Source organism: Oncorhynchus tshawytscha, linkage group LG03 (genome assembly GCF_018296145.1).
Source record: "Oncorhynchus tshawytscha isolate Ot180627B linkage group LG03, Otsh_v2.0, whole genome shotgun sequence".
Taxonomy (NCBI): domain Eukaryota; kingdom Metazoa; phylum Chordata; class Actinopteri; order Salmoniformes; family Salmonidae; genus Oncorhynchus; species Oncorhynchus tshawytscha.
The window spans coordinates 24,308,104-24,327,917 of NC_056431.1; the positions used below are offsets into that span (position 1 = coordinate 24,308,104).

The 19,814-nt window shown below is 41.1% G+C and overlaps 3 protein-coding genes across 4 annotated transcripts; all 3 read right to left on the reverse strand.

Moving 5' to 3' along the window:
* Window positions 1-1,666: 1,666 nt before the first annotated feature.
* oscp1b (organic solute carrier partner 1b) lies at window positions 1,667-11,594 on the reverse strand. 2 transcript variants are annotated; one of them, XM_024414913.2, is made up of 11 exons: window positions 11,397-11,594; window positions 11,194-11,223; window positions 9,727-9,881; window positions 8,856-9,023; window positions 8,684-8,764; window positions 8,171-8,274; window positions 7,450-7,578; window positions 7,160-7,229; window positions 6,682-6,821; window positions 4,333-4,396; window positions 1,667-3,930 (listed from the first exon to the last, which is right to left on the reverse strand). In XM_024414913.2, the coding sequence occupies exons 1-11, from the start codon at window positions 11,506-11,508 to the stop codon at window positions 3,805-3,807; spliced, it is 1,179 nt and encodes a 392-aa protein (XP_024270681.1). In that variant the 5' UTR covers window positions 11,509-11,594; the 3' UTR covers window positions 1,667-3,804. The 2 variants fall into 2 exon arrangements, with proteins under 2 accessions (XP_024270681.1, XP_024270682.1); XM_024414914.2 differs by lacking the exon at window positions 11,194-11,223 and having other exon boundaries at window positions 11,397-11,593.
* Window positions 11,595-11,788: 194 nt separating this feature from the next.
* Window positions 11,789-13,491, reverse strand: LOC112246537 (cornifelin-like). Its single transcript, XM_024414916.2, has 4 exons — window positions 13,363-13,491; window positions 12,665-12,812; window positions 12,376-12,512; window positions 11,789-12,103 (listed from the first exon to the last, which is right to left on the reverse strand). The coding sequence occupies exons 2-4, from the start codon at window positions 12,774-12,776 to the stop codon at window positions 12,005-12,007; spliced, it is 348 nt and encodes a 115-aa protein (XP_024270684.1). The 5' UTR covers window positions 12,777-12,812; window positions 13,363-13,491; the 3' UTR covers window positions 11,789-12,004.
* A 401-nt stretch (window positions 13,492-13,892) lies between these two features.
* LOC112246536 (28S ribosomal protein S15, mitochondrial-like) lies at window positions 13,893-18,350 on the reverse strand. Its single transcript, XM_024414915.2, has 8 exons — window positions 18,059-18,350; window positions 16,669-16,734; window positions 16,513-16,588; window positions 16,240-16,288; window positions 15,960-16,044; window positions 15,794-15,852; window positions 14,877-15,068; window positions 13,893-14,394 (listed from the first exon to the last, which is right to left on the reverse strand). The coding sequence occupies exons 1-8, from the start codon at window positions 18,231-18,233 to the stop codon at window positions 14,284-14,286; spliced, it is 813 nt and encodes a 270-aa protein (XP_024270683.1). The 5' UTR covers window positions 18,234-18,350; the 3' UTR covers window positions 13,893-14,283.
* Window positions 18,351-19,814: the final 1,464 nt, after the last annotated feature.

Sequence of the window (19,814 nt, forward strand, 5' to 3'; positions counted from 1 at the left end):
TTTGATGAGGAAACTGTGAATCATACCTCAAGAGAGCTTAGAGGTACAGAGGGACATACAATATCATTCTAAAGTGTCCTATTTAATTCTGTGGGAAGTGACCCAGCCTTGTAAGAGTCATCAATTTGCATCCATGGATATGGCACATTCCCTCTTTACATGCTTTAATTCAAACATGAAACATGGTGGATGATTGGTTTAGGAATATAATGTATCTTTTTGTTGGTTTGTTTGTTTTTTAACCCTTGTTTAAGAAAATAAGCAGACTGAGAATTCTCCTTTACGGGAACAACCTGGAGATGAGTAGCAGAGGAGAGAAGGGTGCTGCAGTGCTGCAGTGTCTTTTGTTTTCCAAATAAACCATGCCCTTGGGTAAGGCGCTGGTCTGACATCTCTCTCTCCCCAGCAGACTGTCAGGAAGGCCTCACCTGAATCCTCCACCACAGGTCCATTCAGCACAGCCATGTTTCAGCATGTTTTGACTGCTTGGTATGCACTGATCTTGTGTCTGTGTGTGTGAGAGAGAGTGAGTGAAAGAGAGAATGTGTGGATGAATGGTTGACTGGGAGAGAGGGTTCTTCAGAGACATGCCCAGACTATCCAGTTCTCTTTGACTTGATTTGAGGAGGCACTCAAATAACCCAAACCCATGCAGGTACAGCATTGTGCTGTTTCCACTGCAATCTGAATTGTTGGCGCAGACAAGGAGGGAGTTGAGGCCAAATTCGGGATGGGTGAGGTTTATTTGGACATAGTGTTTGTGTCAGATATTAGGTTTGTATGTTATGATGGCTAATCCCATGTTCCATACAATCCTGTGACGTTTATATAGAGATGAGTTGACTATAGTTTTTCGTGACAGATTTGTTTCTAGGTGCCAATATGAGTTGACTGACATTAGATGGGCAATGTGAGTGTCTTTATGCAAAGGTAAATGAATGCTAAAGTCACAACCCAGGGAGGGGGAGTAGACTTGTCACCCCTGTAATAAGAACACAACTTTTTCAATATTGTTCAATTCAAAAACTCATTAAAAACGAAATGTCTGAGCAGTGTGTGGGCAAGGAGGTGATCGTGTGGGCGAGAATAAACTAGACGACAAGAAATGAGGAGCAATATTCTCCCCTTGAAAATTACATGGAGGGATTGAATGAATGTGCTGAATCATGGTTTTGCCTCAAGGCAACGTGTTTGTACTCTGAATGTAACGAAAACTCGTGAGAGAAAAAAAAAATATCTTTCTGCACTCTCATACTGCTAGTCAAGCAGTATAGACATGACTAAATACAAAAAGTTAAAGCAACAGCGCCCTCTAGTGACAGGACTCCAATACAACAACAACTGTAATTTAAATTTAACTAGGCAAGTCAGGTTAAGAACAAATTCTTATTTACAATGATGGCCTACACCGACCAAACCCGGACGACGCTGGTCTGATTGTGTGCCGCCAACCACGGCCGGTTGTGATACAGCCTGGATTCGAACCAGGGTGTCTGTAGTGACGCCTCTAGCACTGAGATGCAGCACCTTAGACTGCTGCACCACCCGGGAGACCCATTAGTTATATTCTTCAAGAATCAACAGGTATATATAATTAATTTAGTCCAAAAATGGATGTAGCAACCTCAGATTGCCCCTTTAAATATAAATGAACACAGTACATAAATAAAAGCTAATGAGAGCTCCATATTTTATTTACTCTTCAATCTATGCATTACGACATTTCTATAAAAAGTTTTATTTTTAACAATCGTTAATATTTCACCCGACAAAAAACATAAACATGTACACCATGCTAATGAATAAATAAATAAATAATTCCATAAATATACATTTTGGACCATCTGTCATATTGCATCAAAGGATCAGCTGCTTCGATACATTAGTGTTGTGTCACACTTAATCCATTACCATCCCATTTGGTGACGTGAATTATTGCAATATAATATATTTACAAATAATTTGTCTTTCTTTATTTGAAGACACTAAAGGTCACCCTAAACATACAGTATATATTTATCCCATACCAAAACAAAAATCAAGGTACAGTAGAAATTTCTCAAAATATGTTTTGGGATCCATGTTTTTGAATTACAATGACAAGTGCACTTGTGTTTCTTTCATTTCCACCAGTCTCTTTAGGTCAGGGGTGTCCAAATAAATCCCTGGAAGGTTGTGTGCTTGCTGTTTTTTGTCATTTATGTCAAATTAAGGCCTAGAGAACTAGATGAGAGGAGCGAAAACCCGCAGACACAAGGCGCTCCAGGAATTGAGTTTGACACCCTCTAGTTTAGGTCCTGTTCATTACTCAGTCAGAGTAAATCAGATTAGGAAAGTCAGCAAAAATATAAATACTGTATTACAGCAGGTATGTGAGAGAAAACAGCGTTATCTTAACATCATGCCGTGATAACAAATGAAAGAGGAACTTTTCCTTCCAGATAAATAGTCAAAAGAAATATTGTTTAAATGTGACATCCATGGAATGTCAACTTGAAATACATTGATTGAAGCAGGATCAGCAGAGCAGAAATCATTGATTGAAGTGGAACAAATGTCCCATTTGACGTTTCAGGGCGACTAACTAGTACAGAACTGTTGTATCTGTAACTTTTAAAAACTCTTGAGATTACCACCATAATAGCACAAAATACAATCAACGGCCAGTTTATTAGGTACACCACCCTGTTCACAAAAAAATGGATCGCTCTTACAGACAGTGAGTCATGTGGCCTGCTATGTAAAACAGACAGACAGGCTTCAAGGCATTGAGTTACTGTTCGATTGAATGTTAGAATGGGCAAAATGAGTGACCTACGAGACTTTGAGCGTGGTATGATTATCGGTGCCAGGTGCGCTGCATCCTTTTCATGCACGACAATGTCTAGGGAATACCCGAGAATGGTGCAACAAATTAAAAACAACAGTCCTGGGGTAAAAAAACAGCTTGTTGATGAGAGGGGGTCAAAGGAGAATGGCAAGAATCGTGCAAGGTAACAGGCGGGCCACAAACAGACAAATAACAGAGCAGTATAACAGTGATGTGCCGAATGGCATCTCTGAACGCCGATTGGCATCTCTGTGCACAACGCACAACTCGTCACGGATGGGCTATTGCAGCAGACGATGACACCGGGTTCCACTCCTATCAGCTAAAAACAAAAAGAAGCGGCTCCAGTGGGCACGCGGTCACCAACACTGACAATTGAGGAGTGGAAAAACATTGTCTGGTCCGACGAATCCCGGATCCTATTGCGTCATGCTGATGGCAGTCAGGATTTGGCATAAGCAGCATGAGTCCATGGCTCCCATCCTGCCTAGTGTCAACCGTAAAAGGTGGTGGCGGTGGTGTAATGTTGTTGGGAATATTTTCCTGGCACAGGTTAGGTCCCTTGATACCAGTTGATCAACGTTTGAATGCCACAGCGCAACTAAACATTGTTGCTGACCATCCCTTCATGGCTACTGGGGGGTCCAAACCGGTACAAGATGGGTGTACCTAATAAACGGGCCACTGAGTGTAAGCGTAAAGTTTTCCCACTTTTGCAAAATGAACAGTCGGTCCTTGCTGAACAAATTAATTGACCTGTTCACGTCACATCAGCATCGAAAAGCTCGACAAACGAACAAAGATGAGGTTGGTGTTGTGTGTGCTTTTGTTAGACAGCTGCCATAATTGCAGAGTGAGACAGACGGCCAAGCACAGCAGAGCAGACAAGACACTGTCCTATAGTAGACCACACTGTTCCTAACCAACTCAGCCTTGAGCCCCGCCCTCAGATTCTGGTCACCATGGTAACACGGTCACAGCCCGTCCATCATGGCTAGAAGGTCATCCCCTTTACTGTTGGCACTCGATGAGCACGGCTCACCAGCCTCCTCCGTGAAGTCCCCCATGATCTTAGCCAGCTCCGCATTGGCTTGCTGGTTCTGAAAAAGAAGGCCAGCCACCAATGGTAGATCTGAAAGGTCTCGATTGGGGAGGGGCTTACATTTGATTATAGTACATCTTGTTAGACTGGCCTATCCTGATCGTAGTGCAGCTCAGATAACCTACAATCCTTAGCCTGTCAACCTACAATCCTTAGCCTGTCAATTACAGAAGCTATTCTGTAAGTGCTAAGAGATGACTGCACGGGTGGAGTAAGTCTCCTGTGACAGGTTTTCATGGGGGACCTGTTTGACGGTTACACCACAGCATGTACAGTAAGACAGTCTCAATCTACAAAATGCTTCCATATCAGCCCTTAAAGTTACATAAAAGCATGTTATATGGTTGAATATTTATCTAGCCTCTGTGACAGAAATAATATAGGTTAGAATGAGCTTTACCTTAGTCGCTTGGATTTTTATGACGTCATATGAAAACTCGTCTGGTCTCGATATCAAGGCCTCCCTAAGAGGAAGACAAATCCACATTATTGTTAAAGGCCCAGTGCAGTGAAAAACTAGATTTTTCTGTGTTTTATACACTATATGACCAAAAGTACATGGACACCTGCTCATCTAACAACTCATTCCAAAATCATGGGCATTAATATGGTGTTTGTTCCCCCTTTGCTGCTATAACAGTCTTATGGGAAGGCTTTCCACTAGATGTTGGAACATTGCAGCGGGGCACTGAAGTCAGGCACCGATGTTGGGCGATTAGTCCTGGCTCGCAGCCGGCCTTCCAAATCATCACAAAGGTGTTCAATGGGGTTGACATTAGGACTCTGTGCAGACCATTCAAGTTCTTCCACACCGGGCTCGACAAATAATTTCTGTATGGACCTCGCTTTGTGCAAGGGGGCATTGTCATGCTGAAACAGGAAAGGGCCTTCCCTAAACTGTTGCTACAAAGTTGGAAGCACAGAAGCGGCTATGATGTCATTGTATGCTGCAGCATTAAGATGTCCCTTCAATGGTACTAAGGGGCCAAGCCTGAATGAAAAACAGCCCCAGACTATTATTCCTTCTCCACCAAACTTTACAGTTGGCACTATGCATTGGGGCAGGTAGCGTTCTACTGCCAGCAGCTAAACCCAAATTCGTCCGTCAGACTGCCAGATTGTGAAGCGTGACTCATCACGCCAAGGAACGCGTTTCCACTACTCCAGAGTCCAATGGCGGCGAGCTTTACACCACTCCAGCTGACGCTTGGCATTGCACATGGTGATCTTAGGCTTGTGTGCAGCTGCTCGGCCATGGAACCCCATTTCATGAAGCTCCCGAAGAACAGTTCTTGTGCTGACGTTGCTTCCAGTGGCAGTTTCGATCTCGGGTGGTGAGTGTTGCGACCGAGGACATACGATTTTTACGTGCTCCGCGCTTCAGAACTTAGTGGTCCCGTTCTGTGAGGTTGTGTGGCCGATTACTTCGTGGCTGAATCGTTGTTGCTCCTAGACGTTTCCACTTCACCGTGTCAGCACTTGCAGTTGACCGGGGCAGCTCTAGCAGGGCAAAAATTTGACTAACTGACTTGTTGGAAAGGTGGCATCCTATGACAGTGCCACATTAAATGTCACTGAGCTCTTCAGTAAGGCCAGTCTACTGCCAATGTTTGCTATGGAGATTGCATGGAGGTGTACTCAATTTTGTACACCGGTCAGCAACGGGGGTGGCCGAAATAGCCTAATCCACTAATTTTAAGGGCGCCCACATACATTAGTATATATTTCCACACAATGAGGTTGGAATAATACTGTGAAAATTACGATAATGCCCTTTTAGTGTAAGAGACATTTTAAAAGACTGAAATATCAGCCTGTTTTGGTGGGATGGAGTTTTGGCTTGCCTGGTGACATCAAGCAGTAAATTAGTTAATAGACCACTAAGAAAGCCAATTCAAAACCTCTCTGCCAATAATAGCTAGTTTTCAGCTTCCCCTCCCCACTCAGACCACTCCCAGACAGTCCTAGCAAAATTCTTAGTTGAGAATTTGCTCTGCTAAGAAGCTAGTTGTTTCTTTCTGACCATTTTTATTGGAAACAATCACAGTAAGGTACTTAAATGTAAGGTACTTAATTGTACCTTTAATTAAGGTACTTAATTGTAATTGAAACTATTTGATGAGATGAAAACGGCTGCACTGGACCTTTAACGCTGATACTGATTCTTAACACTGACAGTGATTTTTAACACTAACTTAACATAATTCAAAAATCAGGTTCAGTTCGTTTCATCATGTTGTGAGGAGTACCAATTTCGTGATATCCAATTGATAGGTACAGTCTTGTCCGTATGGGAGTTGCAGTGATGGGACTCGGGAGAGGCGAAGGTCGAGAACCATGCGTCCCCCGAAACACGACCCGCCAAGACACACTGCTTCTTGACACACTACTTGCTTAACCTGGAAGCCAGCCGCACCAATGTGTCAGAGGAAACACTGTACACCTAGCAACCGTGTCATCGTGCATGCGCAAGGCCCACCACAGGAGTCGCTAGAGCGCGATGGGACAAGGACAACCCGGACTGTCAAACCCTCCCTTAACCCGGACGACGCTGGGACAATGGGTCTCCCGGTTGTAGCCAGCTGTGACATACCCCGGTATCGAACCCGGATCTGTAGTGATGCCGCTAGCACTGCCTGAGACCACTGCGTCACTTGGGAGGCACGGTACGGTTGTAATTCCATATTTAATTTAACCACAATGACACAAAAATACAACAAAACAATGCTCATAACATAAGAGGACTTACTCTTCTTCCTCATCTGTGGCAAAGAGGTTGACTCGGAAGCCACTGTCTGCATTTCCTGGTTTCTGGACTTCCATACCCCCCATTAACCTGGCCAACATGTTCAGCTCCTCTTTTGCCAGGGGGTTTGGAGTTGTGTTGACCTGTATACACAGTGAAGGTGCGCATAATCATTAACACAACGCATGAATTGCATGATTTAGCTGATTAGGGCATTTTTCATTTAATTTCAGGCTGGTTTCCATTACATTTAAGGCTTAATTACAGATGAAGCTTAGTCTGACTTGGACAGATTGTCCTTTCTGTAGCCTAATCAATGATGAAATAACACAGATATCAATACAATTTCGACCCTATGTCAAAAATATATTATAGGACATACTGTAAAATGACATTTATAAGCAAAAATGCAAGGCCTTGCAGGATACATGCCTGTGAGAGAAATAGTACAGCGTAGTGGTTAAGCATAATTTCAACTCACCGACTTTTTCTGTGCAGAGTTTTTGGATGTCCCTGACATGTGTGTTTCTACCGGACGGCTTACACTGTACCTGTGGGTAAACAGAAGCCAAGCACTTGACAAGCTGAAATGCAATGTAGCATCACGGGGGAGGCATATAAACATGTCACTGTGTAAATTACTAGACAATTTGCAGTGACTTTTAGCTACCATGTTGATTTAGGCCTACAGTATATGACCATTGACAACAGTAGAGGAAATAGTAGAGAATGTAGTAGTCTCAGTGGGGGTAAGTGTGGAGCAGCACATACATGTTGGTGCCCAGCTTGATGACCCGCTCCCCAAACATCTCAAAAGAACCCTCGCGGAGAACACCGGTGTAGTTCCCACCGTTGCGGAACTGCAGTCTCTTCACCTCTTCGCCATTGCAGCTGAACATTCTGATGTTAACAAAAAAATACACAAATATTCAGCAAAAACACTTTTAACATCATAAGGCAACCAATAATTTCCTAAAGATAATTTGCAACTTCTCCTGTTTCCCAGAAGACACTTCTAACAATTCTAACAAAACCGCTAAGCGGTTGCAATGTACTTGTAACAGAGTGGTCACTAAATTGATTTCATCTGTCTACACTTTCACATTGTTCAATCTCAAGTTCGCCACGTGAGCTTAAGTTCCTAAGACGCAATAAATTAGTTTTAAGCCCGGCTGCGCTCAATCCCTTGGCAAATACAGCTGTGCTAAAGGTAAGCTTTTCTAAATTTAGGCAGCTGCTCGTTCAACACCCTCAGTAATGCAATTAGCTGCAGATATGCTGGTCTAAATTAAGCTGACGGCATCTGCGGAAGGAAAGCAAATAGATGCCATCAAAAAGCACAAAACAGTAAAAAATAAAAAATAAACTATGGATACAGCCATATTCAATGCATCTAATAAAATTGAGATTTTACTCTACTGCAACAAACTTGTCTTGGTTGGATTGGTGAGATTCCATGTTATGTGGGCATGGACAATTATAGCGGTGGTACCTGATAAGTCCTGGGATGTGTGTTCCGTGGGGCACAGGACCCGAGATCGGGAGGACAAAACGTCCATTGGAATTCTGCACTTTGTCTTTGAGGAAGATGGACACCTGCAAAGACAGATGAGCAAAACGTAGTGATAATTGTGTAACACTTTGTGTAATCTCTCGTGGACAGACTACTAAAACATAAATGATACTGTAGATCTGTCCTGATACAACGGGATGCGTGAGATAACGAGCAGCATTAGTTCCAGTGCTTTGGACAAATCAAGATTTTGCAGGTGTTAGCATCTGACCAATTACGCAAGACTTTAGTTCTGGGTTAACCGAGATTACAATGTGTATAATTCCTTATGATGGAGTTATAATGCATTGTAAAGGGATAAATCACCCAAATTACAAAATTAAATACTGGCTTCCTTACTTTGTAAGCAGTTTATGGACAAATTATGACAGCAATTCATGCTTTGGTTTAGCTTCCCTGGCACGTTTTTTTTCTGCGAGATCCTGAACTCACCCTTATGTGCATGTCTTGAAAGAAGATGAGGAGCGTTTGCCGGATGAGCTGAAATTCACCACTAGACAAGGGTGTGTACATCTAGAATTAAGAGCACAAAACATGCAATGAATAAGAGATTATACTGAACACTTAGCTGAGGTTTGAGCAATTGAAGGGAAGTTTATTGTACCTCTATGAGCTGTCTGTATGTCTCGTCAACCTGGCTGAGAACGCTTGGGGTGTCCTTCACAAAATCCTTGATGGCATCCATATGGTTGAAGGACACAAGGAGGATATCTTTGGCCCGCGGGCAGAGGAGCACCTGGTACTTGAAGGCCATGGTCATCAAGTCATACAGCTGTGTGCATGAACAACAGTCATATGGATGATGAGGGGTTATTGTTATGCTCAAAAATAGCTGCTGCCAGTTCATAATGTACACCAGATGGAGCCGTCAGCATATTTGAACAAACTAGGATCATGCTCTGCAGGTGGATTTATGCAACATTACATTTATAAATCAGGATTAATACGTCAAAATGCTGAAGATATTCTGTTTGATAGCCTACATAAAACCACTTTTTAAACACAACAGATAGAACTCTTCAAAATAGTCACGCAATGATGGTGCAATAAATGAAAGCTTTGAAAATTATAGGTCTACATAGGGTTTTCAGTGACTTGGGCAATTTCCCCAAGTACCTAGAATTAAGAGTATTAAAGGGTCACTAGGTAAAGAGGACGTGATTCTGAGAATGTGATAAAAGTGGTAACGTCGCCATGACAGCTTCTCAGCTGACTCCAAAACGAGGTGAATGATAGAGATTTATCTAACAACTTCTATCTTTCTCAGAAAGGAGATAACTCGATGGCCTTTCACTTCCAATAAAGGGTCCTTTTAATCAGGGATGAAACAGAAGAAAACAGACTGAAGCACAGAGGGATTACACATCCTTGTCCAATAAGGAAAGCCTATTTTTGTTTTCTGGTGGAAAACATTTTGAAATGTTTTGCTACAGCGTGCCCTGAACATGAACCAGGTGACACGATTCCATCCATACCTTGTCCATGCTGGCCTGGTTGAGTCTCATGATGGAGGCGTGGGCCAGTCGGTCAAACACCGTCCTGAGGGCCTTCTTGGAGTACAGCTCCTGTGGCTTGAACAGCTCCTCCAAAAACTTTTTATTGAACATGGTGGTGATGATGTCATTCATAACTGGCAGAGTGAGGGCACGGGACACAAGGTTGATGTCAGGTCCCAAGTGGGGACTGGAATAATGTCAGTCTGTAAAGTTACTCATCAAGATGACATCTTCAACATAAACATTGGGAGGTCTTTCCAACTTAAAAACATTAGATTTTTTGTTGTTTCACAAACAACCAAATCTGCTAAAATGGTTATTATTGGCTCTTTCTAATGTAGGCGTGCAAATTGTAAAGAGCCCATGATATAATGCAGTCTTGATAGAACTGGGCCCATATTAAATAAGTGTCTGAGTAAGAGTACTGATCTAGGATCAGGTCCACTTGTCCATTAATTATAATATAAAGGGCAGAACTGATCCTGGATCAGCACTCATACTCAGATGTATTATGAATTCGAGCCCTGGACTTAACTGTTGATGTTTGTAGATGTGAAGTCGCCCCCTTGTTTATGATTAGTACAACTGGGTGTATTCATTACGGAAACCGTTAAAGAACCAAACAGAAACAAACTGAGCAAACAAGAACGAAATGGGGAGGGACCTACCTGAATGTGTCCAATAGAAACTGGGTGGGTGTAATTTGTGGAACGTTCCAACAGGAATCTGTTCCAAAAACTTCGTAAAGTACAAGGTTGCCAACAAACAACGCATACAAAGTAGCACGATCAGGTCACCTAGCTAACTAGCTTCCGAAAAACGGAATTAAATAGCCCACTCCCTACCCGGTATCCTGTTCTGCCGCTATACAACTTTGTATGCGTTGTTTGTTGGCAACCGTGTTATTTACGAAGTTTTTGTAACATATTCCTGTTGGAACGTTCCACAAATTATAACCACTCATGGAAACTCTCGTTTGCGTTTTCAGTTAAGAGTAAAACGGTTTCTGTTGCATAACGTTTCGCAACAGACGAAATGTTTTGCAACAGAATCGGCGTAATGATTACACCCCTGGCAGAGTCTACCTTTAAAATCAAGAAGTTCCGTGCTCAAAGGAGTCTACCTTTAAGCAAGCAGATATGCAGTCTATAGGCAAGGCTTAACGTCCACCTATTCCCAATTGCTCTAAGAAAGCAACAAGCCTTTTAAACCATCAGCAGCATTATCAGCTAGCAAAGTTATTTGATTGGGAGGTAGAAACCGGATCTCTTCTTAATGAAGCCCATGGCTGAAATCTCTACAATCTTGGAGGCAGAGTGAATGAATATCTTAGGGCAAAGATTTCATCCAGATTATTGCATTTGTAGAACACTGTTGGTTTCCTCGAAGGCCTCAAAGCAGAGCATGTAGGCCTAGTGATGCATTGCATGAGAAATATCAAAATACCTCTCCTTCTGTCATCCTCTATCCAATCAGCTACAAGTACAATGAAGAATTTGCAGGTTAAAACACAGGCAGGGAGACAAATGAATGTGCTCCAATTTATGGCAACCAGTTTGTGGACATGACAAGGTCAGTGATTCACCTGTAGCTAGTTGAATTCTAGCCTAATGCAACCAGACAGTTTTGCTAGCTAACTATAATGTTACCTTTCTTGGCTTTGTCAGCGGGAATATTCTGAGCTCTTAGGCGTTGATCCAAGATGTATAGCATTTCTCCACCGAGATTAATAAAAAGCAGGGGTAGCGTCCTCGAAGACATATTTGTCGTATTGTGCTGGATAGCTAGCTAGCGAAATGTCCCTTCTGCCTTGTTTAAGCGTATGTAAGCTTCCACTTGGTTGCCAAGTCACAAAGAAAAAGGACCAATCAGGTAGCACGTAGGCTAACGTGCAAATATGTTTTATGTTTTGTGCAAATCAAAAATTGAGACGTTTTTGTGAAGACTCGACCGTTTATGTTCATTTATACCTGTGTTGTGAACGTCCCTGAGACTTGGGACAGCAGTCTGTAAATCATCCTGAAAAAGAACCCAAATGCCATTGAAAATACGAAAAAAACATAACTTTATTGTGGATCTTATGTTCATACATGGTGCTATGAATTCTTTAAACAGTACTGTTTGAGGGTAGGGGTCAAATTTAAACAATACAAAAGTAAAAATGTACATAGTATAACATTGACAATTTGTATCAACAATATGTGACACAAGGTTAATTTAACTTCCACTTGAAAATGTCTTCAAATGACTGTACAAGTCAAACGTCTCCATTTCTGATGCGAATTTCACGGGCCATCCTGCACGTCTCAAAGAATCCACAGCAACAGGTCATCAATGCATCATTGCATATTGTCCCCTGTAAGAAAATGTGATGTTCAAATATGATGAGAATGAATCCACCAAATATTTGACAGTTCAAGTTCCTCAAACTAGGGAAATCATGAGGCTAATTTATTTGTCAGTATGTGTACTGATGAAACGCTCCATTCCTGTCTTTCATAATAAAAGGGTGAGACTGGCTCAGACAGGAATGAGTTGCAGTTCTCCCTAGTATGCTATAAAATGACATACTCAATGCACGAATGCATCACTATCCCTAATTTCTTTAGGCTCCTAGGGGTAACATACCTGAATCCCATAGGTCAATCTCATGTGGGTCCTCATGGCTGTCATGCCTCCTGGAACACAGGCCAGGCACACGTTCTCACCGTACTTGTCAGCTGTGTAGCAACTTAATGCTATTGGGCAGATGAAGCCCAAGGCACCTGTATGACAACATTTGACCTTATTGTAAAATCCAGAAAATAGGAAACTTTTTACTTGAAACACTTGACAATCATTAAACCCTATGGTATGGTACGAGGTAGGCCTACTTAGTGATGATACTTAAGGTCTTATTATTTGTCTCAATACTCACAGACTAGGATGTCACTGCAGCAGGAGCACAGCCCAGTGCTCCACTTGCCCGTCTGCACATTTGTCCCATAAGAGCCTGCTCCTGGCTGGTGGGTGATTACTGGGTTTGACATGTCAATCAAATGGGGTCAGCTTCAGTCACCTAAAAACTAACCACATCCAACAGTTAGCACAGTGGTTGAAGTTTGATCATTTCCCCAATAAAGTAATAAAACAAAACTAGCAGCATGTTATTCCTTCGGGATAATTGCTCATAGGAAAGTTCAAATAAAGGTGCCATACACTGGTACTCAAGTAATTGATTTGGTACTCAAGTTTATACACAGGTCCATTCATACCCTGAACCACCATCTTACGTCATATACTACAACCCTCTCAAGTATTGCAATAGGTTTTAATATAATTACATATGTAAAATGGGATATTGTTGTATTGCCATTTCATTAAAAACAAAGACTAATAATAACTGTCATATAACTGTCATGTATCATCAAAAGGACAAGACATTGTGTTCAATCTCTGGGAAACCACTTCAAATACTTTGTATACTCTAGTATAGAAATATACCAAATGTCATACATGTACATCACTTTCAACATTTCCTCAGAAACATTTTAGGTAGTTGTTTATTGATAAGTAGTTACTCTATTGTAGCTTTTTCTACATATGTGAGAACAGAGGAAAGAGCATGTCACTTACCTATCTTGTCTGCAGCTCTGAGCCTCTCCTGATCTGAGTCAATACACTAACAGGAAGTTACTAAAGCTGTGAACAAGCGCTGGTTACACACTCCTACAATGTTTCTCAAGACAACTCTCAACAGCAGTGAAAACACCAAATTCACAGTAGGACAGTTAAGCTATTTAATGACCTCACCATTCCACAGTATTATAGGTTTCAAGGTCAATTCACAGGTGACAGATCATGAGTATAACCTTGGTTTAACATAGGTTGGTCGATAAACACCAGATATCTGATGTTCTTTCAGTTCTCATAAACATGATTACAAGCTATGTTCAGGAAAGTCATCATATGATTAATCTTACACTTCAGTTTCAACCACAGTTCAACCATAGGGCGTAATGTTCTTTTTTCTCATCTTTCATTAGCATTTTAATCAGCATCAAGTAGAAGTGTTTTATCTCTTTCAATTGGGGTAGTTACATATCACCATACACAAGTGACTATATGTGATAAAAGTTTTTTTTTAAAGAGAGCAAACAAATGGATTATACAATACATTTTATTAAATGATTCATTGTGGGTTTATTTGACACTCTCAGGTCACATATGCAGAGCACATGGACATAGACCAAAACCACATATCTGCGTCACTGCATTTATTTGATGATGCATCTACTTGCAGAAGGGACAAGAAGAATGAAGACTTGGTGTACTACAGACAATAAGTTATTCATGTTTCTTATTACAGTATAACAATACATGGGAAAATTAATTTTACATGAATTGGTGGCATGGGTGGGTGGAGATTTCTCCTTAAGACAAATGGAATGGTCGAAAAGGAGCAAACCCCGCTCACTGGGCCATGCAAAACTAATTTGTCCATTGAGAGCAAGACTGAATGCATAGAGTAAGACAGACATTGGATACTGTGGCAGTTTATTGGGTTCCTGTAGCTGGTGTCCTGGCTGGTTCTGCCAACGTGGGCGGAGGGGTCTGCTTCATTTTCTTCCTTTGCTCCAGTTTCTGTTTCTGCACCTCTTTGAAGACCTAAGAAAGGACACAGTCAGATAAACCTACAGAAAAACACCCAACAACAATGACAACAACAACCAAATTATAAATGTCTTCATTTGGGGCGGCAAACAGCCTAGTGGTTAGAGCGTTGGACTAGTAACCGAAAGGTTGCAATATCGAATCCCTGAGCTGACAAGACAAAAACCTGCAATTCTGCCCCTGAACAAGGTAGTTAACCCACTGTTCCTAGGCCATCATTGAAAATAAGAATTTGTTCTTAACTGACTTGCCTAGTTATATATAGATAAAATTTAGATTTTTAGATTGAGTCATGCATTAGACTAATGGTAGAAGCCATGGTTCAACAGCCTGCATACAGCAGAAATAGTAACAAGAAAATTGCTAGTCTGGTCCCAGATCTGTTTGTGCTGTCTTGCCAACCATACAGTACAAACCACTCTGGAACCAAGCTAGAAAATTGCGCTAAATAAAGTGAATAGAGTTTTGTTGTGTACCTTTATGCACAGGGCCTTCTTGGCCAGCCAGCGTCGGGTGGCATGTCTGTAGTACTCCGGAGGGAAAGTGTAGGTGATGCCCAGCTGCTGGCAGACACGTTCAAAGGCGTCGTAGCGCGTTACCCTGAGGTGCTTGAGCAGCTTCTTCCTGCGGTCAATGGCCATGAGCATCCATCGCTTGTTCGCTTTGTCCTGATACAAAGATGGGGTGCCGAAACACAGAGTCAGAGGTCAAATGGAGAAAAAATAAGCTTAAAGAGATATTATTTAAGGCTTGATTCAATCCATAGCGCTGAAGAGCAGCACTGTAGGGCGATTGAAATGTAAAGGTAATATCTCATTGAGCTGACCAATGCAGCGTTCACCGTGAATGATGTCTCCGCAAGAATATTGCCTTTAAATGTATATTGTGCTGTAACGCAGCTCTTCATGGCTACAGATTGAATCAAACCCCTAGTCTGGGAACATGTCTTTTACATAATAGAGGAGGGTTTTGTTCTAATTAAAAATAGCATAGTGATTTTGAGACTTTCAAAACCAAACTAAAAAAAGCGTGGGGGGGGTGAGATACAAAAGTGAGACACAGTACAGTGACAGACTGCCAAACCTTGGCTATAATATTTTAGCTGTGCTAAAAGAGTTATATTTTGCAATATGTTTGCAAAAATGTTTGATTCAATGTTACGTGTATACGTTGTGACAGTTTAAATTCCCAGCATGCAGCAGCACCACCACTACTACTCTGTCAAATGTCATGGTGGGTGTATGTACTACACAGGAAATCCTGTTGACAAACCTCACACCAGATAGGGAGGGGATAGGAAATTACACGTGTGGAAATAATATGCATTCACGTCACTGTTACTATAGGGACTTAAAATTACACAGTCTTGCATTTACCCGTCGCCCATACACACCTTTGTATGTTTGTGCAGGTGCTCCTGGTAGTTTCGGATTTTGGAGGTCAAAATGGCCACTAAAAGGTCAAGAAAGGGGTTAAGGAATGAACAAACGAGTGCTGAAATAAGGTGGTTCCTCAGAGGAAAAGCACGGTTGTTCACTAGTCCCAAAACGGGAACCTACCCTTGACTTCTGTAGAGCTGCGGTCAGCTTCATCCCTCTGGACTTTTGCAATCAGCTGCTCCGTTTTCAATTTCAACTTCTCGCTCTGGTGACACACAACATGGTGTTTTGATTATGCAGTATCCAGCATAGGTATAGAAAAACGGTCGTATCATAATGTAAACTATAGCAACGAACAGAGGTATACACAAACTGTAGTTACTCTATTGTAGTTATTCTTATGAGCGCAAAGAGAAAGACTAGATGAATAGAATGTAGTAACAAGGTGAAAAGAACATACATGGCTTGCTAGTTCCAGTGTCAGAAGTCTTTTGACAAGGTCATCAGCTCTGTAAACACATAATAACAGATCAGCATTGGGAAGAGATGTACTGTATAGTACAAAGGCAGAGTAGGCCTATATATTGTACAAATAAAGACAGAATAACTATTTTAAACAACATCATCTCAATGCTGTAGTTGTTTGGACATGGGAGAGTTGAACATACATGAGCCATGTCTGCATGACATAAAATACATTTAATTTAAGTTTGGACAAATTAAATGTACATACGTTTGAGCGAGTGGAACAGCGGCATATTCCATTTTCAGCATTGTCGGAGGAAGATCACTCAACTGACTTGTCATCACTGATGGAAAAAAACTTAGACAGTAAATATCAAACATCCAAGTGGTCTTAGATCAAATAGTTGACCCTGGTCCTCCATACCTGGCTTCTTCTTTCTTACGACACGGGCATAGTTTCTCACAGACTGAATGGTGAAACTCCCAATACCTGGTAAGAATTAAACAAATTATCAAACAATACATAATTACTCTTAGTCCATTGCTTTATGAACCATAGGATGGTGCCAGATTTTTGCCTGCAACTACACTGAGTGCACAAAACATTTTGTGCACTCCACCACCCCAAGAACATCCAGACAACTTGGTACAACTGTGGGAAGCATTGGACTCAACAATGGCCAGCATTCCTGTGGAACGCTTTTCGACACGGTCTATGCACTGACGAATTGAGGCTATTCTGAGGGAAAATGGGTGTGGGGGGGGTCAACTCATTATTAGGAAGGTGTTCTTAATGTTTTGTACACTCAGTGTATGTGTCTGCATGAGAAAGCATCTGTAAGCATGTTCAGCAGCAACATGGTTTGCAGTAAGAGTTGGGATATATTACTGTAGTAGTACTTGTTTTGATGTAAGCCTATATTTTGTGAACTGTAGTGCTGAGATAATAGAAACAAGAGTTGAGTGTCATGTTCTGCATACATGACCAAGAGTGGTGGAGTGAGAAGAGAAAAGCTGCTGCAGACACATTGCAGGGGGCCTGTGGGGAAAATAACTCTGGTTCCCACATCCTTTTCATAAAAAACACTTACTAGCAGACCGACTGATTAAATGATAGGAAATGTATTAGTCATATGTCTGGGTTAAAATGGCATTACCTTCGCACCAGTCTGGTTATAAAAGTATTCATTTCATTTCAGCTGGTTAGATAGGTAGCTACTAGCTATAGTTATCACTACATTACTATACAATAAGGATCAATTTTATGTAATCTATTTTTATAATGAAACCATATAGCTAGCCTAGTTAGTACACAGGATGATAAGGACAATGGGGTAGTGAATTGATGTCCCTATACAAATAGAAAGCCTGTGTCACTGTGTACACAAAGAGAATAACTCGTGTACCTGTCTATTATGTTTGCTGCTGTTGTGATTAGCTATATGTGCACTAGATATCCTAGCTAATTGCTGCAGTGCCCTCTCCTGGCCTACCCAAGGAAGAATTGTACTCACTACATGACTAATAGAAAAACACATTTTTACGAGGTGTTCTGATGATGATGATGTTAAGTGGGGTTTCACACAAAATCTACCTATTCCGTATTTTTCAGTAATGGTTCCTTGATTCTTGCTCGGCGTGTGCAGCTAGCTAGTTGACATGCATGCGAGCAAGTGCAGAAAATTCACAGCCGCGCGCATCGACAAGACGTTTCATTGTTGCATTGACTTATACGGCCTCCTTAGCTAACTAACATATCGCAAGCACACATGTCTACTCTGTGAAATTAGGAGTATAAATATATATTTATTTACCTGTCAATGCAGTCTCATTGTTGCTGTGTGAAGGCCCTGTGGTGACAGAGGTGAATGCCCCATGTTTCAATTGGAGAGACGCACAGGTTCCTTTCAGCCTGGATAAAACACCACATTCTCGCAGAACGACAGATGTCGATTTAAAAGCACTTCTTAAAGCCATGCTTGATAACATGGCTGATTCAGAGATGATTTGATATACGTCCGTTATTAATGGTCAAAATGTAACGAGTAAACAGCATTCGTCCCTCACATGAGGATCGCCATTTTGATTAGACATAACCAATCAGACGGAGAAGTCAATTCAGGAAATGAGAAGGATGCTTGAATAATCGTACCGGTATGTTCAAAACATACTCTAGCGTTATTATCCTTGGTATTTACAGTATTTATTTTATTTACGTGAACGAGTTACATTTGTACAGAATCCTTTTTTTATGCAAGAGTGGAAAATAGTAAACTGTATAGGGCCAATACCAATACATTAAAGGTATTGCACACTCATCCTACTTCCCAAGTAACAATAGCCTTTGAATGACCAAAACATCAACCATAATATTTTCATGCTATTAAAATTTTCAGAATTTAAGAAATCATCTCAAACTATCAGGAAGCCGGAAAAAAAAATAGGTTGAGTGGGCAGGGAGCAGAGCCGGGTTGCTATGTCTGCAGGTTTCAGGTAATTGGGCTACATTGAAAACTATGCTGCTGGTGAAAATGTATTGGTCGCGGGTTGTAGGTTTTTGGGCTTAATTCTATATTGCACTGCGGCCACCAGGGCATCTCTTTACATTTGTGTTTTATTAATTTCACACTGCTACTGCTGACTAGCACATGTAAATATGGTATTGGAACTGACTTAAAAAAAAAAAATCCTGTATATGGTATGCTTTCTTACTTACTTACTTTATTGTGTATTTCAATTTGTTTTTCTTTTCTAGTAATACATTGTTATTATTGCATTGTTGGGTTTTGAGTTTGCAAGAAAGGCATTTCACTGTACTTGTGCATGTGACATTACAACTTGAAACTGACAGCTCTTTGAAATACCCTTGTGGTCGTTGCCAAGTAACAAGGTAAACAATGGGCCACATGTCATTGATGACAAGGTAAACAATGGACCACATGTAATTCTGAGCCTAAATAGTTCGTCTCAACCCATTTTCTCTGCAAAATGTTCTCATGGTCAGCGTTGCTGATCATGGATTGTTGGATATCAGACAAACAGCAATACACAATTGCATTTCCATTGTTTTGTAACTAATTACAGAATACAGTTAGTTCAATGATGCACTTCTTCACAATAATTATTAAAGCCTGAGTCAGTATAGAACAGGGATCAACTATATTCAGCCACAGGCCAATTTGTTTCTTGAGCGGATGGTTGGGGGGCTGGAACATAATTACAAATCATTTGTTGACAAAAAATGGACAGCCCAAACAGATATATTTGACTAAAACATAATCATTTCAAACCTTTACTAACATTTTTATACGATTACATGTCTCTATTATGCATGGTCTGTGGCATTACTTTGGTTTTAGAAGTGGGGAGAACATAACTTGGCAGGGGTCTGGGGGAGGGAAAGTTTTTGGTGCATAAAGCTCATTTCCTGCATTTCTACACAATCCAATATGGCGTCTCTCTTTAGAACAAAAAGTAAGAAAAAATGTCCAGTCATCAAGCTAGGTAAGAGATCATTATTAAATATGTTTAACCCTTTGACACACACCAACAAACGGGTGTAATCATGCT

What these genes read in the sequence shown, in the direction of transcription:
- LOC112246537 (XM_024414916.2), bottom strand. Translation starts at nt 12,776, where the DNA reads ATGTCAAACCCAGTAATCACCCACCAGCCAGGAGCAGGCTCTTATGGG. An exon ending in CTGCAGTGACATCCTAGTCT is followed by an intron (nt 12,513 to 12,664) that starts GTGAGTATTGAG and finishes GTTGTCATACAG; the next exon opens with GTGCCTTGGGCTTCATCTGC. An exon ending in GATTGACCTATGGGATTCAG is followed by an intron (nt 12,104 to 12,375) that starts GTATGTTACCCC and finishes ATTTTCTTACAG; the next exon opens with GGGACAATATGCAATGATGC.
- LOC112246536 (XM_024414915.2), bottom strand. Translation starts at nt 18,233, where the DNA reads ATGTTATCAAGCATGGCTTTAAGAAGTGCTTTTAAATCGACATCTGTC. An exon ending in CAATGAGACTGCATTGACAG is followed by an intron (nt 16,735 to 18,058) that starts GTAAATAAATAT and finishes AATTCTTACCAG; the next exon opens with GTATTGGGAGTTTCACCATT. An exon ending in ACCTGCACAAACATACAAAG is followed by an intron (nt 15,069 to 15,793) that starts GTGTGTATGGGC and finishes TCTTTGTATCAG; the next exon opens with GACAAAGCGAACAAGCGATG.
- oscp1b (XM_024414913.2), bottom strand. Translation starts at nt 11,508, where the DNA reads ATGTCTTCGAGGACGCTACCCCTGCTTTTTATTAATCTCGGTGGAGAA. An exon ending in ACCAGGCCAGCATGGACAAG is followed by an intron (nt 9,024 to 9,726) that starts GTATGGATGGAA and finishes TCATGCACACAG; the next exon opens with CTGTATGACTTGATGACCAT. An exon ending in CACATCCCAGGACTTATCAG is followed by an intron (nt 7,579 to 8,170) that starts GTACCACCGCTA and finishes TGTTAACATCAG; the next exon opens with AATGTTCAGCTGCAATGGCG.